The 21,789-nt window shown below is 42.0% G+C and overlaps 1 protein-coding gene across 1 annotated transcript; it reads right to left on the bottom strand.

Annotated features, from left to right (window-relative positions):
• Positions 1-6,421: 6,421 nt before the first annotated feature.
• Positions 6,422-20,576, bottom strand: ASB11 (ankyrin repeat and SOCS box containing 11). The gene is made up of 7 exons (XM_065675731.1): positions 20,384-20,576; positions 17,367-17,446; positions 14,281-14,388; positions 11,080-11,230; positions 10,740-10,874; positions 9,622-9,813; positions 6,422-6,583 (listed from the first exon to the last, which is right to left on the bottom strand). The coding sequence occupies exons 1-7, from the start codon at positions 20,559-20,561 to the stop codon at positions 6,459-6,461; spliced, it is 969 nt and encodes a 322-aa protein (XP_065531803.1). The 5' UTR covers positions 20,562-20,576; the 3' UTR covers positions 6,422-6,458.
• Between the last annotated feature and the right edge of the window lie 1,213 nt (positions 20,577-21,789).

Raw genomic sequence — 21,789 nt, 5'->3', positions numbered from 1 at the left:
GATGAGGAATGACAGAGCTCCCCTGGGACCCTGACTGCCCTTTGGGTGGTGGTGGTGAGGAAAACGTTTGCACTCATCTCTCACCCTGACAAGGGTGCAGGGAGGCAGCAGGGCCAGACCCACCTACATCCTCCCCACCTGCACACTCCCTCAGACTGCTTGGAGGGGCCAGTTCTTCACGTACTTGCTCTCTACAGAGGAGACCTGGAAGCTGCCTGCAGCTGCAGGCCACAAAACAAGAGTTCTCACAGTCATTCTCCATCTTAGAAAGGTGAGCAGGTTGCACCCAGATGTTATTTTCTCACCATCTCTCCACATGACAGCACTGGAGCAGGCATCTGAAGACCTGAAGCAACCATTGTGCTCAGCTTATCATTTTTTAATGAAGACAAAGTCTGCCACAAGGATGAGCCTTTTCAGGTGCCAAGCCTGAGACACATCCAAAAAAATAATCCGTAACAAGTGATTTCATGGTCAGTGACAAATCCATATTTCTTCCTCAAGCTGCTGCAAGTGTGAAAAGCCTAGGTATTTCTTATCCATTTGCAATAGGTTAGTAGCAGACAGGGACATTTTCTGCACAAAGTGAATCATTTCAGCTCAAAGCCTTTAATAAATGTCAACAAGCTGCCATCCATCCAGCAGAGCAGCTGTGGTACCTTGTTACTGTGGCTACTTGCAGCGGATGGGAGCAGAGTGCTTTAAGGACAGAACTGGGAAGCACGTCAAGCAAAACAAAGCAGTGTCAGGCTCAGGGTGAAATTTCCTACCCATCCTACACCAACAGCCAGTGGGAACCTGCTTGTGGAAACAAGCTGGCACTACTTGTTGGCATTGTTTTAGAGGAAAGTTTTCATTTCAGTCTTGGAAAACCCCAACCCAAAATATCTGTTCCTCAGTCACTGCAGTTATTCAGGATTGCACATATATGCCTTGCTGTAAATCTGTAGTGAACCTGAAAGCACACGTAGCAAACCAAAATGGTCTCATTCAGTAATTAGCAGCCATTCTGGGATATTTGGGGATGAGTGATCTCTTTTTGACAGGTGCTCAGTGATGACAGGCACAAAACTCCTGGGCCCCAAAGCCAAAGTATCTTTATGCACATCTCAGGCTAGAGGCAGCAGACACTCACCTTCTGAAATTGTTAGAAGCAAGCATCTCTTCTCAGGATAATGAGATACAAATAACTGAATGATGTGCCCCTGGGCACTGAAAAATATGTTCAAAACCCTTCATACATGTGCAATTTTATCCAGTGCTAGTGAGTACATATATTAGTTGCAGTGTTTTGCTGACTAATGTGTTGCTTTAACTGACTTGTTAAACAAACGGCTAGAATAACATGCTCTGTTGATTCATCTCTCTTCCCCCTTACGGATGTTATTCTCAACTGGATATGCAAAGTATGCTTTCTTCCACAATTCCCTGTACATTTTATTGAAGATTTTTCAATTCAAAACCTGACATAGTTTTCCATTTACTTGCAATGTACATCACGAGTTTCTACAAATGGTACAAAATTTAAGGATAAAGGAATTTTTACGAAACAGAAAATAATTAGAAGATCTGTGTGGAATAACCTGTATTTTACATTAACATATTATACATCTCTCACAGAATATTTAAAGAAAACCCACAAAGAGGAACAATTGGCATGTGGAAAAACTGAATTTCTGAAAAAAAAAAAAAAATCACAAAGACATCATGAACTGTCAGCCCATACAAGTCAGACAGATTTTTCAACTGTCAATGAATGTGTTTGATTTTCATTATTATTATTATTATTATTTCATTATTTCACAACTTGCCCTAATGCCCTGCTGGGACACACCACCAGTATTTTCAATCAACAAGGACTGGTGGTTGTTGAATACCAGCAGCAGAGTTATGCTGCAGAAGACAGCGGTCAGGTTTGGGTCAGAAAGATGTCTGGCAGAACCTGTGCCTACTGCCTCACAGAGCAGACCATAAGCGGAGGGCAGAGAGTGGCATGGAGGGGACACTCACCCCATTGCAACGATTTGCACAGGCACAGCACAACACCAATTTCTAACATTGGTGGTGAGAAGAATTCTAAATGCCATGAAGTGGATATTAACCAGGCTTGAGTTCCCTGAGGGGAAAGCACAGCCTGGAGAGCATGAGATTCTGGTCCCTCTGCCTGAAGTGGCACAGGCATGCCCTGTCACAAGAAGAGGGAGCACAAAGATAGATGGATAAACAGCCTCCCCCACAGCCTGCATCTGCCCAGGAAAGTGGGATACTGGCATCCCAAGGCACATGTGAGGAATTTCAGCTCCTACAGTATGACCACGAGTTTCAGCAGCTCAACATATTTCCCATTTTATTAATTTCACTCTGTGAATGGGAGATTCAGCCAGACAGAAAATCAGGCACTAGCACATCTGCTGTGAAAAGCTGAGTCCTAGAGAGGATGGAGGGCTGTTAAATGCTAATAGCAGAGTTGTGTTGTAAGAGACAGAAGTCATCTTGAACCCAGCAGGTTGGTCAGGAGATCAAAGCAGACATCCTTTAGGGTCTAACTTAGAATGTGACTTTTCCTACCTACTGTGAGAAACATTTCTCATTAAACCCTTTCCACATGTATTAATGTGTTTATTTTCACTGTTGTGTGTCCCTGAGAAGGTGGCCCATTACCCAGAAGGCAGGGAGGGCTGAAATGTGCAGGTTTGGAAGGTGGCGTGGGGGGGAAGGGGAGGATAACCCAACACAGCAGCGTGGTAAGCAAGTGAAATAATACATCCAACAAGGAGATAGGCTGAGCTTCACTAAGATGCTTGCTGTTGAAGAATTAAACTTCTCAAGGAGGAAACTAAAAAGCATTTTCTTAGTGACAGAGAAGAAATACGTGAATTCAGGAGAAAGCTGACCAGGAAAGACATGCTATGAACAAGAGCTTAGTCGTGTCAGAAAAAATACAGCAGGAAGAAAAACAAAGGATTGCAAAGATGTTTGGAGACATGGGAATGCATCTACTGGTAGAAAGAACCAGCAAAGGCTGCTTATTTTAAAGATAAAGACTGCTTATTTTAAAGATAAAGACAGTGCTGCTACAAAGACCATTTAAATTCCTTTTGCTCTGGATCATGAACAATGACAAACATACACTGAGTAATGAATGACAGCTTGAAGTCAGCATCTGATGAGGTCCACATTTGTGAGGTCCTTATCACTGGCATTTCTGAGCCCACACTGGATCTCTTATAATAAATGGGTAAGAAAACTGAAAAGTGGCCCAACAGATTGAGAGCAATAAAAGGAAGTCTTTTAGGTGTACATTGCAGATCAGTAACCTATTTAAGCTGCTCCTGCAAAATACACTCAGGATCAGGACCTTTACAGCTAGAGAGCATCCATAGCCCAAGCTTGTGCTTTATACTGCAAGTCAGTGTATGTACTCAGAATGAGTAAGTAAGTGTTCATAGTTCAGAAAATCTTTTCCAATAGCCAGCATATTGTGTAATCATTCCTGTTGAGATGTGCAGCACTTTTCACCGAAGTAGGTAGTAGTGGCAGTTGTTGGGGATAAACTGCAAGGGATGTGGTATAGCAGTGGATATTATAGCACAGAAAAATGTCTGTGTTTCCAGAAAAAAAACACCCACATATTTTAGCCAAACAATTGTTTTCTGTCAATGACCTTAGAACGACTGAGAAGACATCACCTGTTTTGTAGGAAAGAAACTTTGTGAGATTATTTGGCCCTTCTTCCTCCTGGGAAAAAGCAGCTGCATCCACACCTGGGAGATGGTTTTCAAACACATTCTTAAAAATCACCAACAAGACTCAGAAGTCTCCTAGAAAACTGTCCCAGTCTTTCCCTATCCTTACATAATATGGCATAGCTGCAAAAAAAATCAAATACCTCCTCCAGTTATTTCCTCACCAGTATTTCCTTGCACTGTTACAAAACAAAGCACAGTCAATGAGAATGAAATGGGTAACTCAATCTTTTAAAACAGAGCAAGAAAGTCTAGGTAAAGTTTCTGATGAAATTTCTTAACATCAGGACTTCCGAGCTTCTCTTCCAATTTATTATGTCTCTGTTCCCCCAGATGGTCTGATACACAGAATTTCAGGAAGAATGATGTCTCCAGGAAGAAGCAAAGGTGAGGTGATTTTTTGATGGGAAGCTAATATCAGCAATAAATATAGAGCAGCTTCTGCTGCTGCTTACCATAAACCTGAGAAGCTGAATAGACTTCGTGTTTCCTTAATAGAGATACATTTTTTCTATTTAAATTCCTCTGCAAGTGAAATACTGCTTTCACTGATATTGCAGTAGGAAACCAATTCAGTATTACAAATTCTGAAATAGATCACATAAATTGCCTTAGCTGCTTTGATTGCAATGCAAGTCTGACAACCCACACAGCTGAGCCTCTGTCTCTCTATCTAGATAGAGGATGGTGCCCTGACTGCCACCTTATAAGCAGAGCAGGTGAGCTGGCAGTGAAGACTGAGAGAGATCTGCTGACATCAGGTTAATATAGACATTTCTTTCTTGGTAGTATTTGATTTTCAGAGACTCTTGAGAATTTAGAGTTCAAATCCCTGAGATTCATGATATACTGCGCTATATAAGGTCATTCATGTCACTGACAACTTTATGGACAATGTCTCTTGCCATCAGATAGCATTCAATATGTGAAAACACAGACTGAATTCTACATTCATTTTTGGCTGCAGCATTGTAGGTCCAGTCTCCCGAACTTCTGGGAGCACAGTTTATCTTACTTCTGCTGAATTAATAATAAGAAAGTACAGGAAATGTTAGACCTACCTCTCAGAGAGGGAAGCTGTCATGGGGAAATTAAGAGATTAATCTCTTCATTGAACCAGAGAGGTGGCTGCTGATGAAGCAAGAACAGGAACTAAAAGGCTGCTGGAATCCAGGCCCATATTCAGGCTCCAGCAGCCCGATTTTCCCTGACTTAAGATGTACGGTCAGTGAGAATTGGTACCAGCATGCATACTAGTTCATAATGAAAAGCCATTACACTTCAGAGCCTGAAAACACATAATCAGCCTCTTGGACTTGTGAAGTTGGGCTAAGCGGAGACAGACTCTCCTTTTAACCCTACTTTTACTACAACTAGTGAAACACTGTGACCTTTCTCACAGAAGAATTTTATGAAAACTCAGATCTGAAGAAACATTTCTCCCCTCAGAACACCAAAGGGCAAATGAACAGACCTTTACAGAGCCACACAGACGTTGCACGAGTCACTTGATCCCACATTTTTCACCTGAAAGGATACATTTTTAGCTCTGCTGTGTCCAGACTGCTAACCCTGATGACATTTAAACTAATACCACAACAGGCGAAGTCAGAACACTATAAAAATTCCTTCTCCTAGGGAGGTAATGAAACACTCTAGAGTAGAATCACAGAAACAATGATTCTAAGGGATGAAAAAGCAGGCAAGCTTGGTGAGCAATATTCATCAAGGAGAACATGAGTGATGCAGTTATCCCTAGAGGCCCTGCTTCTGTCCTGCTCTACAGTCTGAGGACTTGAGAAATGTCAAAGCATAGACAGCCTAAAAGAGCAGCAACTCCTTTATTTGGTTTTCTCTAAGTCTTGCCAAGGACAGACATTGAAAGCTGACCTACAGTGCTTATGAAAACATTTGCAGTTCTGTCCTTGAATTAAGCAGGAAAAATTATTCATGTAATGAATAAACACAGGCAGATCTCCAGAGCATTAGAGGGATATTTTTAGAAGAGATGGAGGGCTTTTTAAGACTTCCACACATTTTTGTGGCCTTATTTCAAACACCCACACCTGCTTTGGTAACACCACTTGAACTTCAGAGGACAAGAGGTGTTAGTGCTCGGGGCAGCTGGGCTCCAGGCAAGCAGATGTACAGTGGCTGCATAGCCACAGCCTGCTGGAAGTTGCTACAACCTCACTAGATTATAGGAAAAAAATGTCAGGATGTAAAGTCAAAGCTGAGAAAAGATGTGCAATATATTATATATGGTAAATGTTGGGCTTTCCTTCTCTCACTAATGGAAGAATAACAGTCACTAACTCGATTTTGACAGTGAGATTGGATAGACAAGAGGAAGAAGCTGCACAGATACTACATAAACAAATATACACTAAATACAGGGGAAACTTCTGTCTGTGGGTTGATGTGTGCATGTGCATCTACAAACACATGTCAAGTGAGCTAGCTGTTCATGTACTACACCTTCTTGGGCTGGCATAAGTGGATGTGGCAATAGACCGTGAGGGAACAATGTCCATATCATTCCATCTGTGAAAAGCTTTTTTCAATTTGCATTGTCATGCAGAAGCTGATGTTTGGTACCCACAGGAGAAAATAAATGATGTCTTTGTATGTTTTTTTTTCTTTGATATAATGATTTTGGAGTAAACAAACATTTGTTCCTCTTTCTTTTCCAGTGTAAAGATAGTCACAGACTTATCGATAAAGGAGAAAGTTCTCAAGTGGCTCAGGCAGGTGCAGCTTGCGGACTGCATATAGACATGACCGACCCAGACGTTTTCTGATACACAACCGGCACAGCTGGGCAAGGCTTGCAGGACCTGGGGTGAAAAAAACAAAGAACAGGAAACCCCAACCCCACCACCATTATAAGTCAGAAAGCAACAAACACCAGCCAGATTTACAAATCCTATCAAGCACTACCCAATGACTTGCTGAAGTCAGGGAGATCTAAATATATTATTGTTCATATTTAATATCTGTTGTCAAAGTTGGTTTAGTGACTTGAAAACTATAAGCACTAAAAACCTCTTTCTGCATGCATGGCTAGGCTCTTCTGCATCTTTTCTTGAGCAAAAGCTTAAAATACCATTAAAGTGTCTGCACTCGAGAGAGAGCACTAGGGTGCATAGCCCTTGCTCAAGATATAAGAAAAATCCCAGTGCTTTCATGAGGAAAAAGAGAGGAGTCATTACAGGGAGCTGCAGAGGTGCTCGGTGAGGACCAGCCATAATTGGGTGGACATGGCAAATACAGTTAGTTTTTCATATATACAGAGACACCAACTGCTTGTGTCTCAGCAGGTGCCTGCAGCTTTTTTACGTGACCACACTGTCTCAGAATATTTATGTATGTCTGTCAGTCTATCAGTGCTTCTCAAAATAATTTATCATCCAATTCTAATTAAGTCTGATTTTCTATCTTTCAAAGACAGAAAGTCTCTTAAAGTTTTGTGCAAAAAGGCACAAAGAGTGAAATAAAAGAAAAAGATTAACTCATTGCTAAGTAAATAAAAGATGAGAGGTCATTTTGCCCTTCCCTTGCCTTGGGGGAAAGGTTGCTGCATGTGAAAAACTCTTGTTAAACACTGGAGAGTCCGCTGGTAGGAAAGCTGCCAGAGGACTTATTGGGACCATGGTGAGGCCAGCTTGGGCAGCTGTGCTGCCCTGGTGGCTTCCCCATGGGATGATGAGGCAGATGCCCCCAGCCCACCACAGGTCAGGTGAGGGGCACAGCAGGCACAAACCCACTGGGAATAAGGCTCCATTGCTTCTGCAACTGCATGCTTGCATGGGCAAATACAACTTGCTAGTGAATGTGTCCCTGCCTCCACTTTGCTTTCCTCTTGCTGGAGCTGCTCCAGGTTGAAACTTTGCTCCTACTCAGACATACTCAGTTTTTTGAGCCCTCTCAGCCCTGCCCCTCCAGTTTCTGGCCAAGCAGTAGTGATCACAGCAGTATTTGACAAGCAATGGGTAGAGATGTGTGCTTAAAACCCTGTACTTATATCTTCCAGGTGACCTATGCTTTTACTACAGGAAAATATAGAAGCTTAAACAGGCTGATAATGCCCCTTCTGAGCAGAAATTGATAGAAAAATATGGGATATCTAGAAAAGAGGTCTTGTACCACTGTCACTGGAAGTGAAGAAAGAAGCTTCCATCTCCCAAAGCAGTTAGGAAAACAGAAATGTTTCATATTTCACATCACTTAATAGCTAGGAAGAGAAGCAATTAAAGAGAGACTAACTGCAGCAGAAAAGTCAGGGAGTAGAAGGAAAACTTTTCCACCTGAGAATGCTTATTTCAAACAGAAGGACCTCAGAAAACACAGAAATATGGGGGAAAGGCAGTTGCAGATGTTAGAGCTGCAAAGTACCTGACAGAGAACTGAAGGGACAGGTGAAGAAAATGAGGAAACTGAATTTCTGAAAAGTGAAGAGCCAGCGTGAGCTGACGTGCCCCTATAGTTCCTCTGGCTGTAAGGGAGGAGGAGTTCATGAAGATAAAATAATTAATATTGGGATATTTCTTTACCTACACTAACTCTCCTTCAGGCAGGGCAACTGGAGCAGGACAATTGCAAGCACGGCCTTTGCTCGCACAGCCTGCTGTTGCTGAGCCCTGAACATCTCAGATGCAAGGACAGAAGTTACAAGAGGTGAGAAGCATTCAAGCAAAAGTCCTCCCAGGAGGCTTTAGACATGACAAATTAAAGCTCTGCATGAAAAGCCACAGGGAAAACGAGTAGGACAGAGGATATTAAGCCAATGTTTCATTTCCTCCATAAAACCCACCTGTGTGCAGACAGCCGACACAAAGCCTATGTGCAACATTGACAGTATTAATTTACCATCCAAGAGCTATTTTGCAGCTGGAAGCAGGCTTTCTATGCACATCATGCTTTGCTCTTTGGTGGGGAGCAAGCAGGCTCAGGAAAGTGGCAAGCTGCCTGCACAAGGAAGCACCATTCACCTGCCATGTTGACAAAGCCCCAGGGAGTGATACATCAGCTAACAGGGTACTAGTGAGCTGGGAAACACAGAGGCTAGAGGAGAGGGGGGACATAATTCAGCATGCCCATATCCCAGGGATATTGCTAGTTCTGGATGTATGTGGTGCAGGTGAAAATGGCACAAGAAGATCTAGATTCATTTCTGCTCAGAAGTTTCTTCCAGCACACTCGAAAAATAGTTGTAGGGAGACTGAAAATAAGCTGCAAGAAGCACTACTGGTTTGTGCTGGGGTTGCAACCCACTGAACCACATGGAAGAGCTCTGTGACATGAAGCTGAATAGTCACCGGGCAAATAGCTCTGCTTTCTCCTGGCAAGTGAGGGCACCCATGTTCATGTTTCTTTTTCTGCAGGAAGCAGGACACTGAGCCATGATGTTAGGCTGAACACAAGATAGTGGTACTAAAATATTATCATAGAATTACAGAATCATAGAATAGTTAGGGTTGGAAAGGACCTTAAGATCATCTAGGTCCAACCCCCTTGCCATGGGCAGGGACAAGTTACCTATGAATGAATTCTTATCGCAGCTTTTAATCCTTAAAGTCCCATAGGTAAATACATATGATTTTGCTTCAGAAGACAGAAAAAGAAAAGCACAGAAAAACTAACCAATTTACCCACCGAAACCCTAACACTTGGTGTAGATTTAGCAGCAAAACAGAGATCTCTCACTCATTTGTGTGTCACGTGCTGCAGAATTGAAATTGGTAGAGAAAACAAGAGAACTTATATAGAGCATCACTTATAAAAGCAGTTAAGACAATGTACTCAGGTAAAAGAAATAAATGTTGTTTTACTTAAAAGGGAAAAAAAAAAAAAAAAGAAGAAAGGAAACTATTACCTTCCCGAAGCAAAAGTGCCTGCTCCACTTTGCTGTTGGGTATGGCAAGATCCAGGGCACATTTGAGTTCGGCATTTCTGCATTTTGGGTTAGCACCATAGTCTGCCAGCAAGACGACTACCTCCACATTTGATTTCCTTGCTGCTGCATGGAGGGGGGTATCTAATCGCTTCCCCATGTTAACATTGGCTCCTTGAGTGAACAAGAGTGTGTGGTTAGATCTGGGATGCAGCAGGAACTGTCTGAACATACATAACGGGCTGGTTTCCACCTGTAGCCTCAATAACTGAAGGGGAATGGATGGCACACAGACCTCCCTCATTTTCTTCAATAGCAGCAGTGCAAAAATTAGCGGGTCAAATACCTGCTGTTTAAAAGTCCTCTGAGCCACCAAACTCTGCCTGCTATGGACAGTACTGAGCAGTTTAACCCCCAACCCAATGGATATTCAAAGCCCACCATATGCCCTGTAAATTTGTTAATAACATAAAATCTAACATAGATTATGTTAATTCAATTACTGAGGAGAGAGGAACTCTTTAGGTATTGAATTTTAATAACTCTGGGAGCACAGCAAGCGACATGCTTGCCCTAGGCTCTGCAGGCATTAGGAGGGGCCCCATTTTGAGCAGGTCAGCTAATGCACACTGACAGCAAAAATTTATGCTAGCTCATAGACTTTGCCTGGACCTGCAATGATTATTCTTTCAAACAGCTTTACTGCTGTCTTCATCATCCCTGAGAAGTGCTTAGCATGGCAGTTTATCATAATCACGAGTTGATTCTGGTCACTAGTATTAGCCAGCATTGCCTGTGCTTCATGTTGTCATTCTAGAAAACTAGAAGTATTTATTTTATTTTCACATTCAGACAGTCTCAGGGAGGTCTCTGTAATTAGGGCTTTCTTTCCTGAGGAAGTGATAAAATCTTGAATGCAGGTGAAATTTTCAGTAGCCTGAAATGAGACTCCCAGTCTCATTTGGGAGCCTGAAATGAGGCTCACAAGCCCCTCTTGCAGGAATAACCCACACTGTTTGCAGTGGCGAGGCAGCCTGGAGAGACCAGCAGCACTGTCTCACACCATCATAGCTGTCCCTTAGCCCCTTTTCCAGGTGTACCTAGCTCCAAAAGCTTTTTGACACAGTCTGTCCTCTGGTATGTGCAAGCCACATAGAGCGGGGTCCCATGCTGGAAGTCTTCTTGGTCAATGTCAACTTCATGGGCCAGAAGGATCTCCATGCACTCCCTGTGACCTGTGGAGAGAAGAGCAGCTATGACTGAAGTGCTGCAGAGCAGAATACACCCCAATTACAACCACTGAGGCAGAAGAGCTGGGAATAAGCTAAGTCTATTCAACTGCACCAGTATGGACAAGTTGGGGGTTTTAAAAATACTTTAACATCAACAAAAGATGTATTCCTCAGTTACTGTTAGCTTCACTCAAAGCCTGAACATTACCTCTTTTGACCGCTTCGTGAATGGGTGAAGGAAGGTGGTTCCTGAGCTGTGGCTTGGCTCCAAATTCAAGCAGCATGTTGACACAGGCCACACTGCCGCTGCAGCAAGCATTAAACAGAGGAGTGATCCCATCAATGGTGACTGCATTGACCTGGAACAGCAATACATGCTCAGGATAATCCAATTTAAGGGGAACGCCCTTGCAGCATGCTTCTTGTGCACACCAGAAATACAATAGGAAAAGATGCTTGTCTTGTTTAATTTCAGGACAGATTTTGTTAACAACTTTCAGAGTTATATGTTGTGGCACAACATATATAACATTCTCCTGCGAGGGCTGCCCTCTTTCCCAGACAGCTAGTGCCATGAGGCAGTAACACTGCCTGCTGTCAATGATCCTCCCAGATTTCTTCAGAAAAAATCAGATTTTAATATTTTATTTTTTTTTAGTGTGGGGAACTAGAGTGTCTTCATGTCTGTTTTGTTTGCACCAACCCAAAGCCAGAGTAGCGCTGATGGAAATGGCCTTGTTTTTAAACAAAAACGTTTACTTTACACTTAATACTTTCACTTGAAAACACTGTCCCAGCAGAACGAATTTTCATGGAAACGTAGTGTTAATGCCAAACAGAAAAGGAGCTTGAAAGCATTTGTGTTCATATGCATGGGTGTGTATGGGTGCATGTAAGAGGGAATGAATTTCCTTCCTCTACCTCTGATGTAAAGACCTGGCAAGAGCCACCATCTGTCATTGTCTGGGACCACACAGTTCCTGGCTTGCGTTGTGCACAGCACTGCGGCTGCTATGTTTAATTATGTAGCAAACCCCCAGAGGCAATTTATGCAGCAAATCTGCATGTCTTTAATTCTGTGGCACACTGGAAAAGGGCAATGGATTATTGCACACAGCAATTTGCGTGACTTCCAAAACAGGGAGAAGAGGAAAGAGACAGGAGAGGAAAGGCTGGAGAACTCCAGGGCCATCAGGGAAGTTGGAGAACTTTGCTACCTGTGCAAGCACTCAGCTGCATCAGAAAGGGATTGGAAATACAGAGTAGAAATACCTTGGCTCATAGAAGTTAACAACCAAAGTATTTTGCCTTTAAAGCAGAGAAAGGGAGTATCGTTTGGAAATGTATTGGTTAATCATGGGTAATTTAGCAGCGGACCACCCGTAGTTGATACCTTCCTACATAACATTTTGGTTTTTGTTCGTTTGAACTATTGACTTGATTGCAATGCTGTGTGAGTTAACTCATTTTCTCATAAGGTGCTTTTCCCACAATTACAAGCCAGCTCTTGCCCGTTTCCAGTGATTCAGTCTCTGCCAACGCAAGGTCACATTCACCCGCAGGAAGCTGCACTTGCAGATTAGGCAGGTACACTGGAGGAGGCAGCCCCTGCTCTTTGGTGCATTCTCTGCTTGCTTACCTTCATGGAAAGACAGGGGTTGGGGAGAACAGACCTGGCTAAACTGTAGTGACAGGACAAGGGGTAATGGGTTCAAACTTAAACAGGGAAGATTTAGATTGGATAGAAGGAAGAAGTTCTTTACTGTAAGGGCGGTGAGGCTCTGGCACGGGTTGCCCAGAGAAGCTGTGGCTGCCCCGTCCCTGGCAATGTTCAAGGCCAGGTTGGATGGGGCTTTGAGAAACCTGGTGTAGTGGAAGGTGTCCCTGCCCATGGCAGAGGGGTTGAAACTAGATGAACTTTAGGTCCTTTCCAACCCAAACCATTCTATGATTCTATGACAGGGCCAAGAGGTAGCCAAGCCAGCATGGTATGGGGTGACACTAGGTACCACAGCATAAGAGACATCTGTCTGTTCAGATTTTGGAGCCCAAAATGCGGTTTGCTCTTCCTGAAATTGCAAAGCTCCAATTGCGACTGCAACAGCACCATCACTACGGATCCCAGACTCTTTGTTGGTCTTCCTCTCCTCATATTAATTGCCAATCTAAACTATCCCTTATTCTGCACAGCTTCCAGAAGAGCAAAAAGAAAGAAATAGCTAATGCCTTGGGAATATCTGTATTTCAGACAGATTACATGCTACCTCCCATGTCTCCCCAGTCTTATTTGGCAGATGTGGCTGGAGCTGCTGGAGGCACCTAGAGAATCTCAATCAGCACCATTTCACAACCAGGCCAGCGATTCAGGCAAGCTGATAACCACACATGAGAAAGGTGATAAGTGATGAGGAAAATTGACTTCTCTGGTTTTCCTCTCCACTGGATACTGGTTTAACTGGTAAAATGGGAAAGATAGTTGTTGCGGAGTAAGTAGCTTGGTAAAAAAATGGAAATAAAGAAGAACACAGCAAGAAAGGAGAGCAGCAGAATGGCACATGTTTTCCCAGAAGTTAGACAACAGCCTGTTGACTTTATTTATGAACAGAGAGCAGAGGGAAAGCAAAAACCAAAAATGTCACAGCTATATATTACACCAGGAATAGGCTGATTTCTTAGGAAACCAACAGGTAGTTCAGCTATGATTCTCCGAGTTACAAAAAGACAGTATTATTAATATACCAAAAATAAATAAAACAGAGCAGAAAGGGATTTTCCTTTTATCTTTCTAAAGAATTTAAATTTGGTATACAGCTTAGGAAGTTAATATATTTTCTTCTGCAGATAGCTTGATTGACTGCTCCTGTGTTGCTCAGTGCTTGCCATATAAATTGTACTTGAAAACCAAGCTGAATGAAATATATTCTTATATATTTCATCCATTCCTCTATCTCCACTGTTAACAAGTTGAACTGGGGAAAATCTTATTTTATTAGCAGATAAAATGTGTCATTGCTTCAAGCACACCTATTTTTACTTATGCAAGATTTCTAAACCATCCCACAGAAAAACGGAAGCGATTCCAGTGATCATTATGGGTGAGGGAAGGGGATAAGTCGTTTTTCAAGATTATTTTCACCTTGTTCCTTTTCCATCAATTATGACTACATTTCGGATACAGAGAGAAAACAAAACAGAGTAACAGGGTGACCCAAGCAGCCACTAGGGAAAGGCAAATCCGACACCCACAGAAACAGAGAACTGTTTTATTTTTCCCTGTTTCTGCCCAAGATACTTTTGTCCATCTGCATCCTGGCCTTGCTACCCAGGCAGTCCATCCAACATCCCTACTGATGGAAGGAGTATCCTTGCTCCACGGGCCTGCATCCCTGCCAGCAGCCCCAGGACTCACCTGAGCGCCGTTCTCCAGCAGCACCTTTGCACAGGCAACGTGGCCGCTGAGGCAGGCCTCATGGAGAGCCGACACACGGTCCATTGTCAGCAGGTTCACGTTGAAACCCTGCAATGGAGGGTAAGAGGTATGAGGGGAAAGCACTGCCCAAACCACGTCTCCCCTCAGGCCATGTTCGGTGCAAAGGAAGGTCAGACCATGGCAGGGGAGAGCCACATTACTGGGTGTGTATCCAGGGGAGGGGAGGTGCATGGGTTGGATTAATACTGTTCAGTGTTTCAGTGCTCATGCCCAAAGACAGCAGCAGGTGACTGGGTTAAAGTAAGCAACGACAAGCTATGCTTTCTATTTCTATGCCTTCTTCCTCTATGACAATGCACAGTCAATCACAGCAAAGGCATTGCTTTTCTTTAACTTATAAGGGTGGCATTACCTTTGCTATTAAGTCCAGTACCAGGAGCTAGAGCTGGTGGAATTCACCTCCCTGAATGGGGATGGCTCTGACACAGGTATCAGCAGCTCTACTGGAGCCATCGTCTCCTTCAGTGGAGACAAGCCTCCCTAGGATATGATTCATTCCATGCTAAACCAGCTGTTTCTAGTGGGTCAGATGGATTCTGTCCTAAAAATACTTCCACTGACTATATGGTGTGGCCAGTGTGTTTCACTCAGAGGTAGTAAGTACCTGGTAAATCCATAGGATAGATGAGACAAATCCCACCCACGAATCAGTTCCTCTCATTTGGCCACCCAGGAAACATTTTACATTGGAAGAAAGAACTGTGATTTACAAATGCTTTATTACAGGTATTTCCCTAGATGACAGTTCTTGGGTCTATTTTGCACAAACAGAAAACAAACATATTCACAAAGGAGAACGCAATTGTCACACGCATTTTCTCCAGAATGCAGTTAAATCTCCTAGTAATTAAGATTTTATAACCATGTGTGAGAACAGGCCTGGAAGCAGCTCAGGTTTTTTGCGTGATGTCTTATATTTTGTAACATAATTGGTCTCTACTTGATGTGCTATAAACGAAACAGCTCACAAGATGGCAGCAACGCACTGTTTGGAGAGCAGTAGCAAACGCGATGGGCAAAAGTATTTGTGAGCAATGTAACGCTGTAAAAAAGCTACAGTCTAGATGCAATGAGCGTTAAATGAAACCACTGTAATCACTTTAAGATAGATATTCTTGGATAGGAAAACAATCGGGTTTCAGTCATACGAAAGCACTATTAATGTAAAAGCTGTCGCTAAAAATTTCCCATGCCATCAGTGCCAGGGGAATAGATAAAACCTTGAAAAAATGTTGAGATCATTCCGTTCTCTAATTGCTTAGATGTCTCAAACTTCATGATAAGTATATCCCTTCAAAAGGAATATCTCCTAGAGACTTTCGAAAAGGAGACCTATTCTCAATCATTATTCGTATGTGTATATATATTTAATTATTGAAACTTGGTCATTGCAAGCAAAAGATGAAGTACTGATATCTTGGGCAAAACAGCAAACTGTTTTGGAGCAAATTCTCCATTTGAGTTATAGATATTATTATAGCTGTTTGCCAAACATTGGTCATGTTAAACCTCGTTTTCAATATATGTGAAAAATGAATCATAGAATCAAACTTCTTTTGGCGCTGGAACAGGCATTGGTGAGTTCTTGACCTCTTTTAAAACCCCATTGCTCCATTGTCCCCTTATGTCCAGGCATCCCCTGGGGAACAGAAGCCTCACTGGTCCTCTTGAAAGCTACAGCCCTATGGCAGAGACTTCTTCGTGACTCACATGCTCTCTAAAGTATAGCTCTGCATTTAATTTTAGGTTAGTATTGTAACTATATTAGAAGCAATGAGCAATGATTATGCTGCTCTGTGAACAGCTTTGCCCCAACATTTATCAAGCTGTGGTGCATCAGCTCTCTGTGGTGAATTCAGTCTCTACAAACATTGCTGCCTTAATCCCTTTTAATCAGCAAGGACCTTAATCCCCCTCTCCAAGATTAAATGTCTTCAGAAAAGGGTGGATTAACTAAATGATGTATAACCACAACACTGGGTGCTTCTCCAGTGTATAATTGGGGCATCTAGTGTATAAAAAGATACCCCACTAACAAGATAATGTGTGGTCAGCATAAATGCAGATACAAGAGGTCAGAAAACCAGCAAAGCCATGAATGAATAAGCCTTCTTTTTTATTATCCCCAAATTCCATCACTTCCTTTTCCATAAAAACTTCAGATATCAGTAGGTGAAGGAAAGAGGGATCAGGAAATGGGAGGAGAATATTGGCTGTAAACAGCAACCTCCTAGCTGCAGCTACGCCTCGATAGATGTCTGGACTGGAGGCTTTCACCCCAGCGGCTCCACTCCTTGAGGACGTTGTCCATTCGAGCTGTGGCTTCACTGGTAAAAGTTATTTACCTTGGATATAAAAAGTCTGGTGGCCAAGTCACAGAGCTCACATTCAGGGAATTAATTTCCCTGCAGTCGTCCTGACTGGGAGGGGAGCAGTTGCGCATTCGTGCCAGTTGAGGGCACTGAGTTTAAGCAAAGGTGGCAAGGAATATGGTTGGCAAAGCAGGAAGTACCATAACCTGTCCCTTTGCAGCTGCCCACTTCCACATCCAGCTTCTTGTCCTCTCTAGTATATTCTTTCTTCCACTCTTTTGCATCAACTCTCGGTTTCATTTGTTGCAGAAGGTTTCAATCTGACAGATCTCTCTCGAGTAAGACCATGCTCGCTGTTTGATAAAGCAAGATGTACTTTTATAGCTTTCTATTGATTTTTATTTTTTTTTTTTTAGCAGCTGATATATATAGTCCCTGTTCTCAAGCCCAATTTGCATGATTTGTCATTGAGAAAGAGACCAAGGATCACTGTTTCTGATACAGCAAGCTACAAGCTGTAACAGTCTTTGTGCTGGGCTTAACTAAGTAAACCAATACACGCTCAAAGGCATGCATGTGGATAATATTATTTATACAACTGTATTCTTATGCCCTGCTGCAGTCTATTACCAGCTCATCAACACAGAGATGCAATTCAGAAGAAATTATGCTGCTTCCCAACCTTTTCTTTACCTGTGCAATCAAGGTTTTCAGAGACAGGAGGCGTCCTTGGAAGGCAGCCTCATGAAGAGGGGATCGGTCAGCCCAGCTGCCTGAAAGCAAATGCATAAATGTTAATTCAGGTAAGCAGCAAAGATCCCAGAAAGACAGGGAAAAAACAGCTAGGTGCAAATGCAGATCAGGACAGAAATCAATGTGGCATCAGTGGTGAAACTGATGAATTGGCTTCAGCAGAGCAGCTGAGGGCACAGCACTCCTGAGAAAGCTGGGGCTGGAGCTCATGAGGGGACCTAAAAAGCTTCTTGGCAGAACTTTCAAAACCAGCTAAAAACATGCTTCAGCAAAGACAATGAGTTTAGTGCTGCTGGGGCTTACCCAGGGGCTTCAGAGCCCTGGCATTCTATTCAAAACCGTATCAGCCTCTATCTTTTGAAGGAAGCTTTCGTCACAAATCATGTTCCAGAATCTCTTGTATTCTGTTAAGAGATTCATAGCAGGGAGACACAGAATTCTGGCATGTCCCTGGTAGTTTTATTTCCTGAACTGTCAATTTATAAATAATATCCTCCATCCTACCAGGTAGCAGGTTTCATTCTCCCTCTCACTGGAAGGTTTCAGAAAAGACATGGAAAAATAAATCCTGCCTGAGGCTTTACTTTCCTTCCTTAATCATTTTGAGTTGTTGAACTGCTCAGACTCCTTCATGTAGGCTAGCTTGCCCTTTCTCTTATCTTAATCTACTCATTTGCCAAGAAAATTAATTCCCTAGCCTAGCTCCCTGCAGGCACGGTAAGTTGTCCCAGGTTAAAAACCTGCAAAAAAAAAAAAAAAAGTAGAAAGCAAATTTGCTTGTCCTGTATTAAAATTTATAACCATATGAGGGTACAGTATGTAGAAAGTATTTCTACAAAGGCCAGCTGTATTTACAGTGCCACAGGACAGAAGCAATACCAGTGTTTGCTTTCATGCTCTGCTGTACAGCAGCCCCATGAGCACTGTATCTGAAACCCCTGTCTTGTTTAATTTTTTCAGCTATGCTGCACACCAGAGAGAATGGAAAGGGTGATTTATCTCCATTTCAGGTGTTAGGCGAGGCAGGAAGAAATCAATGAAAGGCACTGACACGTCCCTGGGGACTTGAGATCAAGGACACAGCAGAGGTCTCAGCCTTGGCCAAGGGAATTTCCTTTTGTTACCTGAGAACTGGGATGCACTTCACCTCATGGGGTTATGGTTTTAACTATAGTTATTACTTTTGTTCCCATTTATTTAAGAAGCTGTTCCTGGGATCCTAAAGCAGGAAGCTGGCATGGAAAGATACGACCAGGCTCCTAAGGACCAAATAGGAGACACCAAGTGGAATGATGGAAACAGGAAACAGGTAGGAACTGAGAAACACTTTCCTGAAAACATCCCAAAACTTCCTCATCCCTCATCATGCTGGTGTCCGAAATAGGCAAGCTTAGGTCAGAAAGTCAGAAGACATTGCAAGTGACAAAAACCAGGGCTCTTATATACCAGGATGATCCAGATGTAAGTCCGGCAATAGAGCTACAGTGCCTTATTTAACCTTTTATGCGTGTAGCATGTGCAAGCACACATCACATGCCTTTACAACACATGTGTATGCACACACATGCCTGACCATGAAAACACATGCTGCTATATACTTCCATGCTCACCACAGCAACCTACCTCCCTGAAACATGTGGCAAATATAGTTCCCATACATGGCACATCTTCCCTTCCCAGGTGTGAGTGACATGACTGAAAACACTGTGTCGTTCTAAATGTCTACAGATAAATTAAGCAGCCCTGCTGCTGCTGCTGCACTACTTCACTGTAAAGAGAAAAGGCTCTGAAGGTCCGCCTGTAATCCAATATAATGCCCAGCAACCGCATCACATGATCTTATGTTTTGTAAGATTATCCTTAATGGCTTTTTGCAAATGGCAACTTGCAGATAAAAATATGTTGTGGTCTGCTAAACTTCAATCAGATAAGAACCAGCATGAAGATAAAAAATGCTGTTTGCCACATGTCTGACTACAATTGCATGAAGGCAGTTGGATAAAAATGACAGTAATAAATGATTGGAATTATATTACAGAGAACAGCAAATAAATTAATAACCCAGGCATGTCTGTGTATAAAGGCTTTGTAAAAAAATGCTTTGCTGCAGTATTTCTCTTGGCCAGATTTTAATCTCTCTGCTTTGGATGGCTACCTCACACCACCCATGTTCTGCTCACGTTCATGTGCCTGTTCATGGTGTCACTATTAATCACAAAGCAGGTGCCCAACAAGTGAGGCACATAAAGATCTGTGATGTCACAATACTGGTAAGAATACTCATTGGTAGTAAAATTAAAATACTGTGTAATTTTACTTAGTGGAATTACCGGGCACGCAAACATGTGTCTACTCACTATCATGACAGAAACGTGAAAGAGTAAAATCACATGGAAAACAAAAAAAAAAATAAATTACCTACCCGATAGCTTACTAAATACAATATATTCCCATGCCATATATTTTCAGAATAATTTTAGCTATATTAATTTTTAACATCTGATTTAACAAAACAGGGATTCTTGGCTTGGGCTCATAAAGTCATTAGTTATATCCTCCTAGTATCTCCTCTCAGAAAATCAACATGCTAAAACCTTCTCCTAAATATTTTTTGGCAGTAAAGCTGGCTATTTAGTAAAACCATATGTAACACCCACTAAAGAATGCCTTACTTCCGAAAACAATCTTCTTGTTTACCATAGTGCCTTGAGCAAGTGTTGTCCTCATTCTAGCTGAGTAATTGTTGGTGTCTCATATTTTGCACACCTAAATCATGCCAACACATACTGCCACCACAAAGACCCCAGAAATGGAAGGAACTTCAAGTTAAAACATCCACCTGTGGTTTTAGCAATAGATTCCTCATTTCATGGCAGCTCCATAATTTAAATCCTCAACTTCGAAAAATTATAGCAAATATACATTTAAATATTAGAGTGTCCGTATTTGTACCTTACCTGGAACTATTCCATAGATCTCTTCTGCTATCCTGGCAGCCTCTTTTCTGTTGCCTTTAACAATGTAGAAATGGGTCAGCAAAGCCAAAGAAATCTTAATTAAAAGCTTGAAGCAAAACAAAGCAAAAATAGCAAAATAGATGTTAGTGAAACTATGGAATATAGAAGTGCCCTCCATTTTGGTTTGCTCTTTGAATAGTTTCTCAGGTCTGCTAAGCTGCATCAGGCTATTCTTGGTATCATATGTCATCTATTTTAAACCCTCCAGAACCTGCTGTTCCTCAGTTACCAAAAATACATTCTGGTTTTATTTGGTATAGGCTATTTGATACTAAATAACAATACCAAGGATAAGATAGTTTGAACATCCCATGTCGTACAGTAAACAAACAGAAAATCCTCTCCAAACGTACATAAATTGGAATAAATTTTTAGATAGATACTTTTCATACCGTCTGGAAACCTATACTTCCACATTACATTTATTCCTTGATGTAACAGTTCCATTTACAAAGGCTGCATAGGTAAAGTTGCAGAAATTGTTTTGAGATACTGCAAAAAGACTACTTTTCTGTCTTTCCCATCTTGGCAACAGGCCTTACTGGTATTCAAATACAGAACAAAGGCAAGCATATCAAAGAAAAGCATCGTCATGAAAGAATCTGAAATAGAACCATATATTTCCAAAGCCAGAACAAAGAAGTCAAAGATATTCTAGGAGGCAAAAAAATTGAAATTCCATAATCAGAAACACATGCTAGCATACTGGTGTTTTTCACCACTCAGGGATAAAGAATGGTGTCTATTAATGTCTCTTGCATTCAGCATCCTACTGTTTTAAAATAATAGAAATATTTTTACACCATACATCATTGGTTCAAAGGTGTAAGGAGCCTTTCTTTAACTGCCCTTCTTTCTTTCTGAAGGTACATGGCTTCCATAGAGACCAAAGTATTTTTTCTGCATGTAATTAATTGAATCTGTGTAGAACACCCCATCTCTTTAAACTTGTCTTGATTCCTATTTTGCTATTTGCACAGCAGGATGGAGATTTACCTTCTCTGAAGCCCCTCCTTGCCCAGGTTCTCTTCCCATTCAATTTGTACACCTGTCAAGGGAAAGAGCAGGATGACTCTCTCAGAGATCCCAAGGAGATGGTTGATATGTGTAAGGACATTTTAGAGCAAATTATTTAACTGAACATTTTTGCTGCAATTTGTTTTGGTTTGTAGCAACAATGCTGGCTTAGTATCTTGCTGCCTTCAGCATGCTGCCCTCCGAGATACACTAGAACACTATGTAAGATACATGCAGATCGACTGAAAAAAAACACCCAAGCTGGCTTTTTTTTTTTTTTTTTCACTTTTCAAATGAACCAAGCTTTCTAAAAATTTTAATTAAACCAG

Source organism: Lathamus discolor, chromosome 4 (assembly GCF_037157495.1).
Source record: "Lathamus discolor isolate bLatDis1 chromosome 4, bLatDis1.hap1, whole genome shotgun sequence".
Classification (NCBI taxonomy): Eukaryota; Metazoa; Chordata; class Aves; order Psittaciformes; family Psittacidae; genus Lathamus; species Lathamus discolor.
This window is presented reverse-complemented; position numbering and strand designations above follow the sequence as displayed.

Bases quoted from the DNA above. Each gene is read 5' to 3' on its own strand.
- ASB11 (XM_065675731.1), bottom strand. From the start codon at position 20,561: ATGGAGGGCACTTCTATATTCCATAGTTTCACTAACATCTATTTTGCT. The intron at 10,875-11,079 runs GTAATGTTCAGG...TTCTCTCCACAG, and splicing joins TCACGAAGCGGTCAAAAGAG to GTCACAGGGAGTGCATGGAG. The intron at 6,584-9,621 runs GTAATAGTTTCC...TTTTCACCCCAG, and splicing joins GGCACTTTTGCTTCGGGAAG to GTCCTGCAAGCCTTGCCCAG.